Source organism: Dendropsophus ebraccatus, chromosome 2 (assembly GCF_027789765.1).
Source record: "Dendropsophus ebraccatus isolate aDenEbr1 chromosome 2, aDenEbr1.pat, whole genome shotgun sequence".
NCBI classification, from domain to species: domain Eukaryota; kingdom Metazoa; phylum Chordata; class Amphibia; order Anura; family Hylidae; genus Dendropsophus; species Dendropsophus ebraccatus.
The window spans coordinates 36,998,802-37,020,379 of NC_091455.1; the positions used below are offsets into that span (position 1 = coordinate 36,998,802).

The window sequence follows — 21,578 nt, forward strand, 5'->3', positions numbered from 1 at the left end:
TACTGTGTAGCGGTGCTGTAGTTACAGGTCGTCACCACTACACAGTGTACAGAGACAGACTGCTTCCGGCCCCGGTCACCGTGCTGAGTTTAACACCACCACCACCACCGCATACTGACTAATACCACCGCATAGTGACTAGTGATGTCACGATACCAAAATTTTGAGTTTGATACCAATACTACCTTTTTTTTCCTTCAATGCTCGATACCAATTCGATACTTAAAGGGGTTATCCAGCTCTACAAAAACATGGCCATTTTCCCACCTCTCTTGTCTCCAGGTCAGGTGCGGTTTGCAATTAAGCAATTTAGCTATTTACTTCAATGGAACTGAGTTTGAAACCCCACCCAATCTGGAGACTAGAGGGGGAAAAGTGACCATGTTTGTTTTTGTAGCGCTGGATAACCCCTTTATTAAATTATATTAAAAAAAAAAAAAAACACAAAAATAGAAATGCCCCCCAACCCGACTATCAGGTCTGTACGAACCAATTTATGTTCCTTTAATTTTATTACTCTAAAAATAAAGTTTACATTATTTGAAATAAATAGGCCTAAAAAAATTGCCCTTTTCTGATTCTTAACATTTTTTTATCTTTTAGCTTGTCTGGCTGGGGGGTAAGGGGGCTTTTTTTTTTTTTTTTTTTTTTTTTGCTCCGTGATCTGTAGTTTTATTTAGTACCATGATTTTGTGTGGTACTGAATTTGGTGGTTTCTGCGCTTTCTCTGTTTACCGTGCATGATCTGGAAGGTATGGACAGTAACACTTTAGCTGTCAGGAGGATGATGGGGGTGTAGTCATGTTACACACAAAAGCTGTCGGGATGATGGGGGTTGTAGTCACGTAACATACACACACCAGCTATTAGGGGGATGAAGGGGGCTGTAGTCATGTAACACACACACACACACACCAGCTACTAGGGGGGTGATGGGGGCTGTAGTCATGTAACACACACACACCAGCTATTAGGGGGATGATGGGGGCTGTAGGCATGTAACACACACACTAGCTATTAGGGGGATGATGGGGGCTGCAGTCATGTAACACACACCAGCTATTAGGGGGATGATGGGGGCTGCAGTTGCACTATTCCTGCTGTCAGGGCAGGGTGAAATGGATTTAAGCGGCAGGGTAATCTTCAGCCCCCCTCCCCCCCCCCCTTCACAGTGAGAGCCAGGCCGATCCCCTCTTCACCCCCCTCACATTGCTGAAGTCCTGCTGGCCCCGGCCTGCCTTTTCTCCTCATGGTGCTGTGCAGCCAGATGTAGTGGCCGCATCTCCTCCTGCCTCCCCCGCCTCCAGCATTCTCCTCCTATGTCTTCTGCTGTATACTCTTTGATAAGCCATGCTGCTGCACGGCTTATCATGAAGTATCGAATACCAGGAAATCCTAGTATCGAACCGAAAATATGCCCTGAAAATCGATAGTAGAATCGTTTTTTTTTTTTTTTTTTTTTTTTTTTTTTTTTCGGTGCATCGTGCATCCCTAATACTGACTAATACCACTGCATACTAATGTCACCATATAATGACGAATACCCCCGCATAATGACTAATACCACCACATACTGACTAATGTCACCACATACTAACTAATACCACCGCATACTGACTAACACCACCGCTGCTACTAAATAACATCCACTGTACAAAGATTACGATCACCTCATGCAGTCATATAGAGGTGGACGCAGCTTCACACAGGTTCTGTACACCATATACATTACACTGCAGTTACATCAGGTGACTCACAGGGGACGTCTTCTCTGATCAGAGTTGTTTCCTTTTCATCTTCTTCATCTGTCCTGGGCCATTAGAACTTCTCTGAGCCACGAATCCACAGAATCTTCCAGAGAAACATATTAGGCTCCTCACACTGGCGCCATCCTCATCTCTATACTAACTGATAGATGGCCCCTTCTCTACCCCCTCCCTTATAGATGGCCCCCTCTCTCTCCCACCTCCTTTATAGATGGCCCCCTCTCTCTCCCACCTCCTTTATAGATGGCCCCCTCTCTCTCCCCCCTCCCTTTATAGATGGCCCCCTCTCTCTTTTTCTCCTCCCTTTATAGATGGCCCCCTCTCTATCCCTCCTCCCTTATAGATGGCCACCTCTCTCTTCTCCCCCCCTCTCTTTTCTCCCCCCCCCCCCCCCCTTATAGATGGTCCCCTCTCTCTTCTTCCCACCCCGTGCAAAGCAGATAAAAAAAACTCACCTAACAACCCGCTCCCCCGCCAATCCTCTCTTCTTCTCCTCCAGCCTCCGTCTGATGCGCGGCTGTGGGGGGTGTCCGGTTCTATCCCCGGCAGTGCACGCATCATAGAGCTCTCTGTGCGCTAGGGCTGGGACTTCCGGCACAGAGAGTGTCTCTAATGTGCGCTCTCTGGACCGTCTTCCTCCTGGCCCAGTGACTCATTTTCTGGAACAGGAGGAGCACACAAACGGCCAGAAGTGCCCTATGGCCAGTCCGGCCCTGCCCCCGCCTATTGCATTAACTTGTCGAGCAGAAGAATTTAGCTCTAATTTGTCACACTGTTCTCTCACATACTATGTAAAGCCCAGAATTGTCACAGAAGAAAAATAAGTGTATACTACAAATACAATCAATAATACTGCCATACACTGACCATATAGCCATCAAATACCAGGTGTACACAGATGCTGCAGAAAATTACACCACGCAGACTATAGAAGAGTATTTAGCAGTGATATCAGATACCAGGAGTACAAAGATGCTGCAGAGTATTACACCCTGTAGACTATAGAAGAGTATACAGCAGTGATCAGACACAGTTACAGGTAGACTACAGAACAATTATAGAGGATCTGTCTGTTCTCCTGTCATTGTGCTGTTCCCCTGTTATCCCTCCTGGAAATCTAGGAATACATTGGTCACTGGGTGTTACGGCCTTATTGTAGAGCGAGATTATCGGCCAAATCAGGCAGATATTGCCCCAGATATTGCTCAAAGGAGGAGGAGAGGCTCATCAGCTGATCGGTGTCTTTAAACAAGTTTACAAATCATCAGCTACTGATCACGACTGATCACTGCAACGGCTGCACGAACAATTCTGCAGACCCCTAAATACATTCATTTCCCTGACCCCGGATTACATGGAATCTACGGACCCCGAAAAAATTCATAACCCAGACCCCAAATAAATGTGCAAAGAATGTACCTGGCCCCCCATAACCTTATTGTTTCCCCTAATAAGTGCTTACACTGTAGTTACATCCAGGGATCTAGTATATATAAACCCCAATCTGTGGACCTATATAGTGTACATATACCCCCTCTGTGCCCCCATATGGTGTTTATATGCCCCTATGTGCCCCATATTGTTTCTATATGTCCCCCTCTGCGCCCCAATTAGTTTTCCTAGACCCATTTGTGCCCCATACAGTTGTCGAATGCTCCCACTGTGGCCCAGAGGTTTGTTTGTTTTTTACACACCTCCCAGGTACCCCCTCAGCCTTCGCCGTTTACCGCAGCTTGAAAAACCCTGGTCTAGGGCAGTGAGGGAGTTAATGTCAGATATAAAAAAATATTTAGTAGGAAATACAGGCAAATTTTGTAAAAAAAAATTAATAATAATAAGCAGAACAGGAAAGAAAGGGCAAACATTTTATTTTGAATAGCGGGAAGTAAGGGTAGGGGAGTAACGGTCTGAGAATCCGGCTTCTTCCAGGAAAAGACCTTAGTGGTGGAGATCCGCGGTGTCTCTTCTGGTGTTCTGGGTCTCTCTGACCGGGTCTTCTCACTTTGGGCCTCTTTTCTCTATATATTTGATGTGGAGATGGGTGCTGAACCGCACGTGTCTCTTGTGGCTAGCTGTTGCCACATCAGTACCCTGCGTATTGGCTGGGACTTCTTCCTGGGAATCTTGGAGGCCGCCACAAAGGTGATGTTCCCGGCCCTTGGCACATGTTGTTTTGGTTCCCAGAGACTTGGCCTCTCACGTAGGGCGGGAAGTGCAGCTGGTGCTCTGGGGTTGCTAGACGACATGTCGGGCCTCTCTCTCACCTGCCCCATGAATAGTGTCCGGCTGTTGGATGTTCCTCCTGTTTTCTCCCAGCTGCTATGGGCTCCTATACAGGACTTCTCACTCACCAAGCTGCGGCCGTTGATCTTTGGCAGTGGTGTAGCTGTTGTCCTGTATGGGCTCCTGCCTGCTGTGGTCAATGGCCGAGTTCTCTTCGGTGGCAGTAAAGGTAGGCTCCTTGTTCCTTCCCCTATCCTGGAGCTTTGGATAGGCTTTTTGGGGGTGCCTCGTACAGGCATGGGGCCTTCCGATTACCCCCTCTACATACGGAAGGGCCCAATGAACAAAAACAAAACAATAAAAGAAAAACTGAACAAACAAAAAGACAAAAATCTGCAATGCTGTGTATATATAGCTGTTTCCTCTTCAGAAACTAAATAGTATCTGCCCAAGTGCTGGCTGATTCTAAGGTGACATACAGATGCTGAGGTCACTGATGATGTCATCATGTAATAGCGCCAGCACCAATCCTGTGTAGTTGTATTTGCATATGTATCATGTATATGCAGCATCCAGTGAATATCAGTGGTCTTCTTTATTTTCAGCATTGGTTATTCATTCCCATATGGAGGTTTATGCCAGCAGTGAGATACATACAGTACACAGGAGGGCTTGTATACTGTAACATTTCCATCAGTTCATTATACAATGTGTCATTATATATACAGCGATACCTTACCGAACTGACACAGCTTTGTCGGTTTGTTCGGGTATTCAACTGGCGCCTGGTTGCTCACTGCATCATATTATTATTATTATTATTATTATTATTATTATTATTATTATTATTATTATTGTTGTTTTATGATTTGTCCTATTCACAAGGATGTGTTCAGTCTGTGAAATGCGTCCACCATTAGGCTGGGTTCACACTACGTTTTTGCAATCCATTTTTTCATCCGTTTTTCCAAAAAACTGATGCATTTGTGTGCATCCGTTTTGATCCGTTCTTCCATTGACTTCCATAATATAAAAAAGGGCCAAAACGCATCAGTTTTTTTTTTGTTTTTTTTAATGTACACAAAAATAATGTCAGCTTCTGCACACAAATGCATCTTTTTTTCTACCCGTTTTTTTTTTTTTTTTTTTTTTTTTAAACATTTTTTGTACTTTGAAATTTTTTTGCACTGGCGCCGTTTACCATGTGAGATCAGGAATGTGATAATTTAATAGTGATAATGCAGAAAATAAAGAAGACCACTGATATTCACGGGATCCTGCATATACATGATACATATGCAAATACAGGATTGTTGCTGGCGCTATTACATGATGACATCATCAGTGACCTCAGCATCTGTATGTCGCCCTTAGAATCTTCAGCCTGCACTTGGGCAGAAACTGTTTAGTTTCTGTAAGGGGAACCGCTATATACAGCATCGCAGATTTTTGTCTCTGTTTTTGTTTTACTGTTTTTGTTTTTGATTATTGGGCCGTATGTGTGTGTGTGTGTGGGGGGGGGGGGGGGGGGGGGGGGGGGTCAATCGGAAGGTGCCATGCCTGTACAAGGCACCCCCGGGAAGCCTATCCAAAGCTCTAGGATAGGGGAAGGAACAAGGAGCCTACCTTTGGTGCCACTGAAGAGAAGCAGACGTAGCCCCTCCAGGACAGCTGCAGTACTGCCAAAGATAAGCGGCTGCAGCCTGGTAGGAGATTGCAGTAAGATAAGCGAGAAGCCTCTTATACACCATAGAAGCTGGGAGAGAAAAGAAGGAACATCACACAGCAGGACAGTATTCATGCCGCAGGTCAGAGAGAGGCCTAATACATCACCTACCCACTGTATCAAAACCAAGCAGGATGACAGAGGAAGCATCACCATCACAAAGTGGGAATACAATACCATCTATAAAGAAAGGAGGTGGTACACAACACCAGAAGAGACACAGCTCATCTTCACCACCAAGGTCTTTTCCCAAAAGAAGTCTGAGCCAAAGACTGTTACCATCCACTATTTAAAAATAAAAAAGTGTGTCCTTTCTTTCCTTTTCTGCTTATTATTGTTTACAACGTTTGCCTGTAATTACCTATTAATGTTTTTTGGTATCTGACATTAATCCCTCACTGCCCTACAGTACTCTACTATAGATGGCATGTGGAGAAGGGGCTACTGATGCACTGGCTTTGCAAGATGCTATTTAAAGTGTAAATGTAATGACTGCCCACTGCCGGATTAGCACTTAGTTTCTCTCTTAGGGTGCGTTCACACGTACAGGATCTGCAGCACATTTGAAGTTGCAGATGCAAAGCATATCTGCAGCGTCAAATCTTCTACAGATCCTTTACGTGTAAACGCACCTTTAATCTGGTCTCCATGGATTAGAACACACAATGAGACTATAATGCGCACAGCCACCATAGGATCAGAATGGGGGTTGCGCACATTATCTTCTCATTTCATGTTTGTGTTCATGGAGATCCGAAATTCCAGATATAGAAAGGAAATCACTGCTTATCCGGCAGTCGCCATTATTACAGGTACACTTTTAATAGCATCTTGCAAAGCCAGTGCATCAGTAGCCCCTTCTCCCTCCACATGCCATCTATAGTACAGTACTGTAAATCATCCCCCTGGATAGTACCAGGCTGTTTTGTCCAGTTCTCTTTCAGGTCATGGCAAAGCAGAGAGCAATAAATACTGTACTGTGATTGGCCAGAGAGGTGAAGGTGGAATCACAATGTGTGCACTACTGGCAAACAGTCCAGCTCTGTCCCCGCCACCCTGGAATTGCCCAATTGAGAAATAACTGTGTGCCAGGGACTGTTAGGGACTCAATAACATCAAGGAGAATACTGAGATAATCTTCTTACGATTTGAGGGGATAGTCTAACAAAACTATAAGTTTTTTAAAAAAATTATTTTGAAAGGACAGGTGCACTTGAAATAACAGGAATAAAAATTTAAATTTAAAAATTCATTTAAAGGGAACCTGGCACCCGGGACAGAACCCACCGATCCCCCAAAATGTATCCCCTCCTGCTGGTCCCGCTCCCATTACCGGCATCAGGAACATGACCAACAGGATGGGGTAAGTATCAGGGGCGAGTTGGGTTCTACCCCAGGTGCCAGGGTGACAGGTTCCCTTTAAATAAAAAATAAAAAATTCAGCTGCTCAACACTTTCCATTGCTGATGGCAGCATGACATTATGTCCCATAGATTTCCACTGCTAATATTGAGGATGCAAAGGGTTAATCCTCTTGTTATTACAGTGGCGCTGTTAGGCGGCTGCACGTGTTTGTAATAAACACTTCTCCTAGCAATGTTATGTCTATTGGTCAGGCTGAGCCAGTAACGTTCCCGGTCATAACTCGGGTGACACCCTGAGTCAATAGGAATCAAAGGTTATATCTGTCTCTGGAATCACGGATTGTGAACTCACAGGGAGAGACTCTGGAGAGCATCATGTCAGTCACGCTAAGACGCGTCATTTATACGCCAAGAGCGCCTGCTCTGAAGGGGGTTTACAGGTATGAACGTATACAGGTGTATAAGCATCTACAGGTATGAAAGTATACAGGTGTATAAGCATCTACAGGTATGAAAGTATACAGGTGTATAAGCATCTACAGGTATGAACGTATACAGGTGTATAAGCATCTACAGGTATGAACGTATACAGGTGTATAAGCATCTACAGGTATGAACGTATACAGGTGTATAAGCATCTACAGGTATGAAAGTATACAGGTGTATAAGCATCTACAGGTATTAACGTATACAGGTGTATAAGCATCTACAGGTATGAACGTATACAGGTGTATAAGCATCTACAGGTATGAACGTATACAGGTGTATAAGCATCTACAGGTATGAAAGTATACAGGTGTATAAGCATCTACAGGTATGAACGTATACAGGTGTATAAGCATCTACAGGTATATAAATGTCAGGTGTGTCTCCTACACTGTGCCCCATTGTCTGCATTGTACTTATGTGCTGCCTGTGGTTAGTACATTGTTGTCATATCAAACAACTACTGGGATGTTTGCAGCGATAAGCCTGTATTGTTCGTCAGATATCATCATTACAATTTGTCTTTCTTAATGGTTTTTAATCTTTAAGGGTAGCTTCACACATTCCGGATCCGCAGCGGATGTCACGCTGTGAGTTTGCAGCTAAATCTGCTGCGGATCCTGTAGCGTGAAGTGAATGGGTGTGAATGCTGCGAATCCGGTACGTGTGAAGCTACCCTTAAAGAATATTTTAGTGACGCTCCACTTTCCTGGACACCTCCATGATTGTATGAGGGAATCCCATAAGTAGCAATCCCCCAATGTAATGTTATAGGACTGAGGAATAGTCATGGGATAACTTGAGGCTTTCATGCAATACAGTTTTTTGCTACGGCAGCTGAACTGTACGGTGGCCATCAGCTGGTAACAATCTCCGTTTGTGGCACAGAGGTGATATATTTATTAAAGGGGAAGTCCGTCCAGATCCATTTTTTTAGCAAGTGCTGTTCAGGAAGAGGATAAAAGAAATAGTATGCTCTTACTTCCCCCGTTCCAGCGCCGCTCCGGCCTCTTCTTGGTCTGAATGGTGACTCAGGTCATGACGTATGAGGTCCGCTCAGGCGGGATCAAACTACGGCTGCTGACAGGCTGAGCAGACCTCTCACGTCACGACCCGTGCCCCCAGCCAGGAAGCGGCCAGGGATCAGAGCGGTGGTATGCGACCATGAGTGCTGGAATGGGGGAGGTAAGAGCATGTTATTTTTTTATCTTTCCCCCTCTCCAGCATTTGCTAAAAAAAGGGTCTGGCCGGAATTCTCCTTTTAAAGGGGTTGTCCTTCATTTTAGACTTACCCTTTTTATAGGATAAAGGTATGATTGTGGTAAGTCAGACTGCTGGGACCGACCCACTGTGATCTTGAGAACTGAAACCCGAGTCTTTCATTGTAACGGATCAGGTACCACTAGTCCATTCATTGCCTATAGCATGGGTCTCCAAACTGCGGCCCTCCAGCTGTTGCGAAACCACAACTCCCATCATGCCTGGATAGCTATAAAGCTTTGGAATTGCCTGTCCAGGCATGATGGGAAATCTAGTAATGCAACAGCTGGAAGGCCGCAGTTTGGAGACCCATGGCCTACAGTCTGGTGATAGAGGACAGCACTAGGTGTATGGGCAATTTTTATAGACAATGAAGGCAATGAAGAGACTACTGTCTTTCCGATGGGAAGCTCAGGTCCCGGTTCTGACACCCTGCCCTGAGACCCTCTGGCTTACCCAGTTTTGGTGATGTATTGTGCCTTCTATTTTGCCAGTTCAGCATTTCACATAGTGCTTAGCACCTTGTTTCAGCACTTTGCTGCACTTGGATTGTTTGGTTTTGCACATATTTATATTTTTTTGTTTTATAGACGCATTTTCTTGGCAGGGGTTATTTTGCACACAATGCCATGAATTTTTTGGGGAACATTTCGGCAACCAGAGGTGTCTTTCATATGTGGCAGGTCAGGGAGTGAGTTGATACTATACTTTCTCAACTCTTGTTTTTGGCATTTTTTAATAGTTTTTAGGGGACGTAATCATGTATGCTGGGATCTGTTTTGCTGTATTGTTATATTTGTGACTTCCAATAAAGTTTGAACTAAAGGATATTGTTTTGGTGTGCTCACCATTTTTCTCTATATATCTTGTTGCTCTTCTGGTGTATAGGTTATGTAGAGGTTGAGCCCCCAGATTTTGTACTTTTTGCTGTGCATAATCTCATTTGTCCAATTGTGACAGTTAGGCCCCATTCACACTACAGAGTTGCCGCAGTGCTGAATCCTGCCTTCAATGTCTTTGAATGGGAGGGCTTGCGTGCCTCCGCTCTCTGCGCCTGTCCACTTAAAGAATTGACATGTCAGAGGCGCGGAGAGTGGAGTGTAAATGGGGCCTTAGTAAGTTAATCCATATTTTCAGTCCTCAGGATGCATCCCCCTTCTTCAGGCAGTGGGATTTAAATGCTGATTGTTCAGGTCCGTGCAAACCCAAACTTTCTGCAAGATCGCTCATCTCCAATCATAAGGTGCAGTGCTGTTATACAGATGAGAAGTGATGCATATAACTACAACTGCATATCATGTCTATCATTTAGCATGGCTCCTTACAGGACAGATAGGAAAAGATAATGTCATCTGTATACAGTGATTGTACAGGATGACACGTGCGTGGGTCAGGGGTTCCCTATACCGCAGTAACAGGGCAGGATCAATGATCCCTCTCTGGCTGACGCTCCGAGTCAATAGAAATCAAAGGTTACAACTTTCCCTCAAAGCCCAGACAGACACCATAGCTGAACATGTCCGCTACGCTGAGACGCATTATCTATACACCGACTGCACCTGTCCGCAGGGATGTCTACAGGTACAAACACGCAGGTCATACTATATGCATTCTGCTTTATTTCATTGTAGTAATATAGCAGTCAGAAATGTATAGTAATACTCATGTTCTGGTTAATATGCTGTATAACATTGTCCCAGTGATCCCTCTGCTAGCAAATCTATAGGTGTCTGTTCAGAGATTTATAGAAAGGTTTAGTTTTCCATGGGAAAGAGTTGTCACCATTGAGCCTAATGGGAAGAACAAGCACCACAGGTTGATATATGTATAGTATGTATATAATATATACTAGATACTAGGCTGTGCCTCCAGGATGGCTTCTCCCATCTGTAAGGCTCTATTCACATCAGGTTTTCACATCGGTCATTAGTTTATGTTAGAATACAATGAAAAAGGTGTTCAGATGTATTCAAGGGCACGTCCGCAACATAGTTATAGTCATCTACTTGTCATTACATTTGCTTGGATTAGGCAGGTATATGTTTTATCTGAGGGATGGAAAGTAGTAGACGATACGTTAATACGTTTCTATCCCTGTAATAAAACATTCAGTGTTACTGACGCTTAAATAAACTTGCAGGAGGTGGATCCATAGACTTTTATAATGGAGCCCATCTCTTGGAATCGGATCCTGTGGCAGACTGCGGAGTGAAGGGCACAGCCACGTGCTTCGCTCGGCTAGAAGTAATGTTTTAAAGAAGATCCCACAGAAACCTTGACTGATCTTTTACATGTTTATAGAAATAAAAGTAAACCTGAGGTCAAATTTACATCTGGTCTCATGGAGGGTACAGCTGTGCCCTTGGCTTATTAGGGGTTTATTAATCCTCAACACACACCCTACCACCCCCAAACACACACACACACGGTACAACTGTACTATTTGACCCCCAAGATAAAATCACAAATTCATCTCTGCTACAACTTTAGTTTAGTCAGTACAGACTTGCATTCAGAGGAGCTGAGCACTGTGTGACCAGTATTTGAGTCCATGCTGTATATCTTTACATCCAGCCAGGGGCATGACGACCTTTGTACTGTCTGTAAATAAGTAAAGCAGTGTCTATGGGGAGTTTTCTTGTCCCGTCCAGTCAGACTGAAGTCCCCCCCCCCCCCCCCCCCCATACTCCCTCAGCCATAGTGCTGCACTGACACTCTCTGCCGCACTACTATTACTACTTCTCTTAAGAAAAATAAGGGTTAATGCAATAACCCTTCCCCATCAGTTAGATAGCAGGGTAATTATTAATCCAATGTGACCAATTACTTACGTTTTAGATCATTTGACCCCGGTGACTGAGGACATATACAGTATACAGGTTATAAAACAGAAGACATATGGGTAATATGGAGATTTAGAAGTGCAAAACTGCTGTAGAAAAAGATAAGGCTCTTGGCATATCATTTGATCAAATAGTGTGTACCATCCCACTACGTTAAGGTGACCCCAGATTCAGGATAGACCTTCACTGTGCCATGGCCTCTCCTAGGGTAATGTTAAAGGGGTACTCCATCGGAGGAAAAGAATTCTTTCAGATCAACTGATGTCAGAAAGTTATACAGATTTGTAATTTAGTTCTGTTTAAAAATATTAAGTCTTCCAGTACTTATCAGCTGCTGTATGTCCTGCAGGAAGTGGTGTATTCTTTCCAGTCTGACAAAGTGCTCTCTGCTGCCCCCTCTGTCCGTGATAGGACTTGTCCAGAGCAGGAGGGGTTTTCTATTTTTTTGCTAGTATTTGCGACTGCCCTGGACAGAGGTGGCAGCAGAGGGCTCTATGTCAGCCTAGAAGAAAATTTCCATTTCCTGTAGCACATACAGCAGCTAATAAGTACTGGAAGACTGGAGGTTTTTAAACAGAAGTGAACTATACAATTTAGCCAGAGTACTCTGTTAAACCTACAACTGGGCATGCAGGATCCAGCTAACCTCTGCATAAATCACCCCTAGGGTGAGATGGGTGGCGTGTACAAGCCGAATGGGAGCAGCCACTCCCCCCACTTATAACACAGACAACAGGTGATACATGAGCCCTGGGGGGCCGTCACTGCTCAGACTTCCAGATAATGTCATTTTACATGCTACACCCTGATAGGAGTGAATCTAGTTACTATTGCCCTATGTTGCCTGTGGCTCTTCTTTTGTGTCATTGTATAGGATAGTTGGCAGAGCTCCTATAATGACATGTGCTGACCACAACTGTGTACATATCACGGACTGTTTAACTGCTTCAGTACCGCTCTGGTATCCCAGGCTTAGGATCAGATAGAGTTGAGCAATCTTGCTTTGTCACAAATCACTGGTCAGATCACACATAGAATATTGTCGACATCTTGGCCCCTTGTTGTGTTTAGTTTTTAGTAAAAACATTTCCCTCAAAAACCTTATTTAGGCATATAACATATTTAAAGGTTTTGATCAAGTCCCCCCTTTCCCTTTGTACTTTTAAACTATACAGATTTAGACACTTAAAGGAGAAGTCCAGTAAAAAAAAATATTTAAATATTGTATTACCCCCCCCCCCCCCCCAAAAGTTATACAAATCGCCAATATACACCTATTACAGGAAATGCTTTTAAAGTCCTTTTTTCCCTGCACTTACTACCGCATCAAGGCTTCACTTCCTGGATAACATGGTGATGTCACTTCCTGGATAACATGGTGATGTCACGCCCCGACTCCCAGAGCTGAGCGGGCTGTGGCTGTTGGAGAGGATGATGGCAGAGGGATGCTCAGTGTCCCTCCAGTGCCCTGTGTCCCTCAGTGTCCCCCTGCCATCATCCAGCAGAAACTTTATGTACATTTCCTGTAATAAGTGTATATTGGGGATTTGTATAACTTTTGGGGGGGGGGGGGGGCAAAATAATATTTAAAATAATACTTTAATAAAAATTTTCACTGGACTTCTTTAAAGAGGAAATCCCATGAAATAAAAAAAATCACTGGAAGATAGGGAGGTACGAGAACATTAGAAAGAATGTATACTTACCCATTCCTGTGCCGCTGTCCAGTCTCTCCGACAGCTGCCAGATCTAGTTTTTGGCAGGCATCTGCGTATTTTACGTACCCAGCTCCTGCTGCTGAAACTTTGTGGCCCATCAGCGTTTTCCTGCCCGAGTCACTGATTGGCTGAGTGGGCAATCCATCAACCGGGTATGTGACGTTGCAGAAGCTACTTGAGGCCAGCAGCTGTCAAAGATCGGTAAGCAGTGCTGCGGGGGCACTGGGATGGATGAAAAATATATATACTTTATTATCTTATTATGTTCCCGCACTCCCCTACCTGCCTCACTTTTTCTTTCATTAATGGGACTTCTCCTTTAAGTCTTTCCTGATATGTTTTATGCCTCACACCCTCCACCATTTTTGTAGCCCGTCTTTGGACCCGTTCTATTTTATCAGTAGCCTTTTTGTAGGCGAGGTCTCCAGAACTGGACACAGTATTCCAGATGTGATGTCACTAGAGCTCTATACAGCGGGATCACAGTCTCCTTCTTCCTACTGGTTATACCTCTAGCTATACAGCCCAGCATACCATTATATATACAGCCCAGCATACAATTTGCTTTCCCTGCCGGCTTGTTGCACTGGTGACTCATTTTAAGGCTGTCAGAAATCACTACCCCTAAATCCTTCTCCTCTGAAGTCTTTTCCAACACAGAACTGCTGATACTCTGATAGAGGATTCAACCTCCCCAAGTAAATAATTTTACATTTGGAAACCTTTAACTGCAGTTTCCATTGTTTGGACCACTTATCTAGTAAAGCTAAATTATTTTCCATATTACTGATCCCTCCCGGAATATCAACTCTATTGCACACTTTTGTGTCATCAGCAAACATACAAACAATACCTACCAAACCTTCTCCCTTGTCACTAACCTTACGTACCAAACCTTCTCCTATGTCACCAACCTTATCTACCAAACCTTCTCCTATGTCACTGTCCTTACCTACCAAACCTTCTCCTATGTCACTATCCTTACCTACCAAACCTTCTCCTATGTCACTATCCTTACCTACCAAACCTTCTACTATATCACTATCCTTACCTACCAAGCCTTCTCCTATGTCACCAACCTTATCTACCAAACCTTCTCCTATGTCACTATCCTTACCTACCGAACCTTCTCCTATATCACTATCCTTACCTACCAAACCTTCTCCTCATGGCCGGCGTTAGGGGGGGGCAAGCAGGGCAAATGCCCAGGGCCCCCATCCCCCAGGGGCCCCCTAACGCAGTTCCAGTAGGAGAGGAGAGCACAGGCAGCGTCCTGCAGCGTCTGGCAGTGATCCCCGGCTGCTGCTATCAGGGGTCACGCAGAGGCTGCAGGACGCTGCTTGGTGTCTGCTCCGTGTGTGTAGCTCCCCCTCCCCCTCCCTCCAGCTCCTCTCTGCACGTGACTTCCTGCTCTGGTGTGGAGCTGTCGGGACGATGGAGGAGAGGGCTGCCGGGTGAGGATGACAGCCTGCTGCTGCTGCTGCAAGGTACATGAGGGGGATGTACCACTACACCCAGCATGCTAGAGGGGGTAAGTATACTGTACATGTAGTGTGTAATGTGTATGAATGTAGGTGTATAATGCATGAATGCAGTGTGTGTTACATGTCCTGTGTATAGTGTGTGGGCTGGATGGTTTGTATCTGTATAATGTGTTTTCATGGGTGTGTGTGTGTGTGTGTGTGTGTATATATATATATAACGGTGTGTGTGTGTGTGTGTATATATATATATATATATATATATATATATATATATATATATAATGGTGTGTGTGTGTGTGTATATATATATATATATAGCTGTGTGTGTGTATATATATATATATATATATATATATATATATATATATATATATATATATATATAGCTGTTTTGTGATTGGGTGAATAAATCCTCACTATACACTACTGGAGTGCCGTCCTCGTGTTCAATTTTTTTTTATATATATATATATATATATATATAATGGTGTGTGTGTATATATATATATATATATATATTATATATATATATATAAAATGGTGTGTGTGTGTATATATATATATATATATATATAATGGTGTGTATATATATATATATATATATATATATATATATAATGGTGTGTGTGTATATATATATATATATATATATATATATATATATATATATATATATATATATATATATATATATATATATATATATATATATATATATATATATATATATATAGAGCTGGGCGATATGGCCAAAAAATAAAATCTCGATTTTTTTAAAAATTTTGGACGATTCTCGATTTAAATCTCGATTTTTTTTTTCCTTTTTGCTAAATAAACAGAATAGTTTTGTCCTTGCAGCATCAGATACTATTTTAATGACATTTGAGACAACTGTATTGCTTCTCACTGTAACAGTGCTCCCCTGTAGTAGACAAGCTCCCTGTGTGCCATTCTGGGCCCCCATATAGTATAGGAGATCTTCTTTGTGTGTTTAGTAGTGGAGGTATAGTGGATAAGGGGTGTAGTAGTAGTAGTAGTACAGGTAAAGATGAGGGGTGTAGTAGTAGTAGTACAGGTATAGATGAGGAGTGTAGTAGTAGTAGTACAGGTACAGATGAGGGGTGTAGTAGTAGTACAGGTATAGATGAGGGGTGTAGTAGTAGTACAGGTAAAGATGAGGGGTGTAGTAGTACAGGTACAGATGAGGGCTGTAGTAGTACAGGTATAGATGAGGGGTGTAGTAGTAGTAGTAGTACAGGTAAAGATGATGGGTGTAGTAGTACAGGTATAGATGAGGGGTGTGGTAGTACAGGTATAGATGAGGGGTGTGGTAGTAGTACAGGTATAGATGAGGGGTGTAGTAGTACAGGTACACATGAGGGGTGTAGTAGTAGTACAGGTATAGATGAGGGGTGTAGTAGTAGTACAGGTATAGATGAGGGGTGTGGTAGTAGTACAGGTATAGATGAGGGGTGTGGTAGTACAGGTATAGATGAGGGGTGTAGTAGTAGTACAGGTATAGATGAGGGGTGTAGTAGTAGTACAGGTATAGATGAGGGGTGTAGTAGTACAGGTATAGATGGGCAGCTAGGGGGGGATGGAGGGGGACTGGGGGTGACGGAGGGCGACTGGGGGTGACGGAGGGCGACTGGGGGTGATGGAGGGGGACTGGGGGTTACTGAAGGAGGAGTGGGGGTGATGGAGGGCGACTGGGGGTGACTGAAGGAGGAGTGGGGGTGATGGAGGGCGACTGGGGGTGACTGAAGGAGGAGTGGGGGTGATGGAGGGCGACTGGGGGTGACGGAGGGGGACTGGGGGTGATGGAGGGCGACTGGGGGAGATGGAGGGCGACTGGGGGAGATGGAGGGCGACTGGGGGTGACTGAAGGAGGAGTGGGGGTGATGGAGGGCGACTGGGGGTGACTGAAGGAGGAGTGGGGGTGATGGAGGGCGACTGGGGGTGACGGAGGGGGACTGGGGGAGATGGAGGGCGACTGGGGGTGACTGGGGGAGATGGAGGGCGACTGGGGGAGATGGAGGGCGACTGGGGGTGACTGGGGGAGATGGAGGGCGACTGGGGGAGATGGAGGGCGACTGGGGCAGCTGGGAATGATTGGGAAAGGAGTACACATAGCCCTCCTCCCCTCACCCCGGCCACACATGCAGGTCCCGGTCTCTGCAGGAGGCTGCAGGGACTGTAGTGGTGATAGCGTCGCTGCCATTACTGGAGCTGTACAGCGGGATCAGGGGTGAAGATCCTGCTGTACAGCTCCAGTAATGGCAGCGACGCTATCACCACTACAGTCCCTGCAGCCTCCTGCAGAGACCGGGACCTGCATGTGTGGCCGGTAGGGGAACGGAACGCTATGTGTACAGCTGGGGAAGGTCGGTCGCGGCTCTGGGGGACTGCCGACCGACCTGCACCTCGCCGCACTTCCCGCCCGCCCGCCCGGCACCTCCACGCAGCGCCGCCCCCTCACTTCCCGCCGGCTGTAACCTGCACCTCATGCCCGGCCGGCACCTCCACGCAGTGCTGCCCGCCCTCCATCTCCCGCCCGGCACCTGCACCTCCCGTCCGCCCGCCCGACTGACTCTCCGCGCTTCTCTGCCCTTCTCTGCCCGCAATGATTTTTTGTGAAAATCGAATTTACGATTTTCACAAAAAATCAAATCGATTCTAACCTTCTGGGCGAATTAATCGAATTAATTCGATTAATCGCCCAGCCCTATATATATATAATGGTGTGTGTGTATTAGCACTGCTGACTCCAAGTGTTGAGGTGAATAGACTGTATATAGGAGCTGCAGCCATTCTCTGGCCTCATCAGTCCTATGTAATTGCTGCAGGTGACCACTGAGGCCGCTGATTGGCTGCAGCTCCTATGTATATAAGGCAATACGGTGAGAAAAAAAAATAAGGTGGTATTCAGTCCTTAGGTGGTGGTCACTGTATGGCGGTAATATTGGTCTGTATATAGAGTCATTATGTGGCGGTCACTCTTTGGCATTAATATTGCTCTGTATATAGTGTATATATAGTCATTACTGCCATAGATTGACTACCACATAATGACACTATATACAGACCAATATTACCGCCATACAGTGACCACCACATAATGACTATATACACTATATACAGACCAATAGTACAGCCATAGAGTGATCGCCACATAATATTGGTCTGGATACAGAGTCATTATGCAGTGGTCAATCTATGGCGGTAATATTGGTCTGTATGTAGTGTGTATATAGAGTTATGTGGCGGTCACTCTATGGCGGTAATATTGGTCTGTATATAGTGTGTATATAGAGTTATGTGGCGGTCACTCTATGGCGGTAATATTGGTCTGTATATAGTGTGTATATAGAGTTATGTGGCGGTCACTCTATGGCGGTAATATTGGTCTGTATATAGTGTGTATATAGAGTTATGTGGTGGTCACTGTATGGCAGTAATATTGGTCTGTATATAGAGTTATTATGTGGTGGTCAGTCTATGGCGGTAATATTGGTCTGTATATAGAGCCATTATGCGGTGGTCACTCTTTGGCAATAATATTGGTCTGTATAAAGTGTCATTATGCGGTGGTCACTCTTTGGCATTAATATTGGTCGGTATATAGTGTATATATAGTCATTACTGCCATAGATTGACCACCACATAATGATATTGCCAAATTGCCGCCATACAGTGACCACCACATAATGACTCTATATATAAACTATATACAGACCAAAAGTACAGCCATAGAGTTACAGACACATAATATTGGTCTGTATACAGTGTATATAGAGTCATTCATTATACAGTGGTCAGTCTATAGCGGTAATATTGGTCTGTATATAGTGTATATAAAGAGTCATGCGGTGGTCACTCTATGGCGGTAATATTGGTCTGTATATAGTGTATATAAAGTCATTATGGGGCGGTCACTTTATGGTGGTAATATTGGCCTATATATAGTGTGTTTTCTTCAATAACGGTATGGAGGTAATATTTGGTCCTGATTATAGTGATTTTTTTATTTTATTTTTTAATGCAATTCATATAAATAGTTCTTGTGTTTACACCACTAGCGGCAGTCCTGGCATGTAGTGGCAGTCCCATAATGTAGCGGCAGTCCCAGAATGTAGCGGCAGTCCTGCCATGTAGGGGCAGTCCCATAATGTAGGGGCAGTCCCAGAATGTAGGGGCAGTCCCATAATGTAGCGGCAGTCCCGGCATGTAGGGGCAGTCCCGGCATGTAGGGGCAGTCCCGGCATGTAGCGGCAGTCCCGACATGTAGCGGCAGTCCCGACATGTAGCGGCAGTCCCGACATGTAGCGGCAGACCCATAATGTAGCTGCAGTCCTGACATGTAGCGGCAGTCCTGGCATATAGCGGCAGTCCCGGCATGTAACCTTCTGAACTGAGTAAGGGCCCTAATACATGGAGCGAAAATTGTCCGAATCAGGACGCTATCGCTCTGAGAGGACACTGGGGAACATGATCAGGTAGTATATATCACAGACAAGGCCTGAGGACACCGGGGGACCTTAATCAGGTAGTATATATCTTTATTGTTTACTATATACAGCAAGGATTGCACACACATCACTAATGATATACTGTATATATACACATAGGGGGGGAAATTTATCAAACATGGTGTAAAATGAAACTGGCTCAGTTGCCCCTAGCAACCAATCAGATTCCACCTTTCATTACTCACATTCTAAGTAGGTGGAATCTGATTGGTTGCTAGGGGCAACTGAGCCAATTCTTCTTTACACCAGTTTGATAAATCTCCTCCATAGCTTTTGCTGTAGTAGGCTCTCTAAGCGAGCTCCATTCTACCAGATTGGCGCTCGCTTCTGCGGAATATCAGGCCGTGTAATACGGCCTTAAAAGTGGCCGTACACTTCCAATAACTGCTGGCTGAACAATCCTTCAGCTGACAATTATCTCTCCCATCTGGTCCCGTCCTCCCCATACACAGAAATTTGGCACATCTGAGTGTTCCTGTGTTCTCTATGAGAGGGGAAAGCCATAGCCATACAGATCTGATGGAGGCTTATCTCTCTGAGAACAAAGAGGCTGGGCGTTGATTTTCCATCAAGCTCGACCCCCTATGTCCACTGATATCATCTGTCAGAGGACTGTCCAGAGAGCCCCATACACCTTACGCTGATGGCCGAACCCATCAGGAGCAACAGGTACCACCAACAAAAGAGTAACATGTATGGGGACCTTAAATTGTTGCTAAAATATTTCAGCATTTGGGGCCCCACCTTTAACTTTGCCCAGGGCCACATCTAGTCTAAAACCGGCCCTGCTTCTCCTATGTCACTATCCTTACCTACCAAGCCTTCTATGTCACTATCCTTACCTACCAAATCTTCTCCTATGTCACTATACTTACCTACCAAACCTTCTTCTATGTCACTATCCTTACCTACCAAACCTTCTCCAAACCTAGTAGTGTAGTATAGACCCATAGACTTTTATATGTTCTACTGTATGTCCGCATACATGATCATGTATATGACCCTGTGCACAAAGACTTTTATCTGCTGTATAGCCCTGACCAGGGTTATTACTTCTATAGACTATGTTCAGCTTGTTTAGTGCAGTATATGTGTCGGGTAATGGGCAGCCTGTGTTCTGTTTTGCAGTCAAGCAGTGGTGGTGGATAAGACCATGTATGTATCTGGACAGCTCGGCATGGATCCTGCGAATGGACAGCTTGTACCTGGGGGGGTTAAGAATGAAGCCAAGCAGGTAAAATATTCAGTTCACTTCTTCATCAGAACAATAATAATCTCTTTATATTATATCAGTAGACCTGCCAGATACCAGGTCACAGTCCTAAGTTACAGCATTTGGCTGCATTTCCTAAATTTCATGCCAGGATTGTTGTTTTCTATGTTGTATTTTTTTTTTACAGCAAGCCTTTATAATTGTTCATGATGTATACACCCAATATGATATATAATGGTGGGACAGCCTGTTAAATTGATAGTAAGAGACGGCCAGCTCCTCCCTATCATCCGCTGAGACAACAGTATCTCTGTAGCCCATATACTAAGAGCTTTATGCTGCTAGATTGAATTTAGTCTGGATAACTAATACAGAAGAAGGATCTGAGATGTGGAGGGGGCAGCATGTCCTAAATGGTGGAGTAGTAAGAATAAACTCATTCTCAATGTATTTTTCATTGCCGACATGTACATAAGTAACCTTAAGATGCAGCGGTAATCCTAAAGCCACTAAAATATATGTGCAGGCGTGTAATATTATTTTACATTGCATCACTACACACACATCTGATCAGGCCGCCATCTAGGCCATGCCTGCCATCTTTTGGAGATATATTGTAAAACTTCTTTGCAAAGTAAAGGGCCAAATAATTATGTAGAATTTTCCATTGTTTCCAGGCATTGGTGAATATGGGTGAAATTCTTAAAGCAGCAGGATGTGATTACACTAATGGTATGTAGGTTATAGATATGTTTTTTTTTCTCTTTAGATGATCTCTTATCTTTCAGTGTTTTGTAATTCCCTTCTATTTTTAAAAATGTCAAGTCTTGGAGTACTTATCAGCTGCTGTATGTCCTGCGGGAAGTGGTGTATTCTTTTCAGTCTGATACAGTGCTCTCTGCTGCCACCTCTGTCCGTGACAGAAACTGTCTTGAGCAGTAGCATATTCCCCCATCTCTTCTGCTC

General features: G+C 44.4%; 1 protein-coding gene across 3 annotated transcripts in view; it reads left to right on the forward strand.

The window, feature by feature from the left end:
- Positions 1-21,578, forward strand: part of RIDA (reactive intermediate imine deaminase A homolog) — a 41,058-nt gene that overhangs the window by 13,561 nt on the left and 5,919 nt on the right. Inside the window, exons 1-3 of one of the 3 annotated variants that reach the window (XM_069959888.1) lie at positions 7,411-7,519; positions 20,528-20,633; positions 21,290-21,344. In XM_069959888.1, the coding sequence (XP_069815989.1) occupies positions 7,455-7,519; positions 20,528-20,633; positions 21,290-21,344 (226 nt within the window). In that variant the 5' untranslated portion in view covers positions 7,411-7,454. Of the gene's footprint in view, positions 1-7,410; positions 7,520-10,298; positions 10,407-20,527; positions 20,634-21,289; positions 21,345-21,578 lie in introns of those variants that run through there. The other 2 variants (XM_069959889.1, XM_069959887.1) reach the window with 2 other exon arrangements.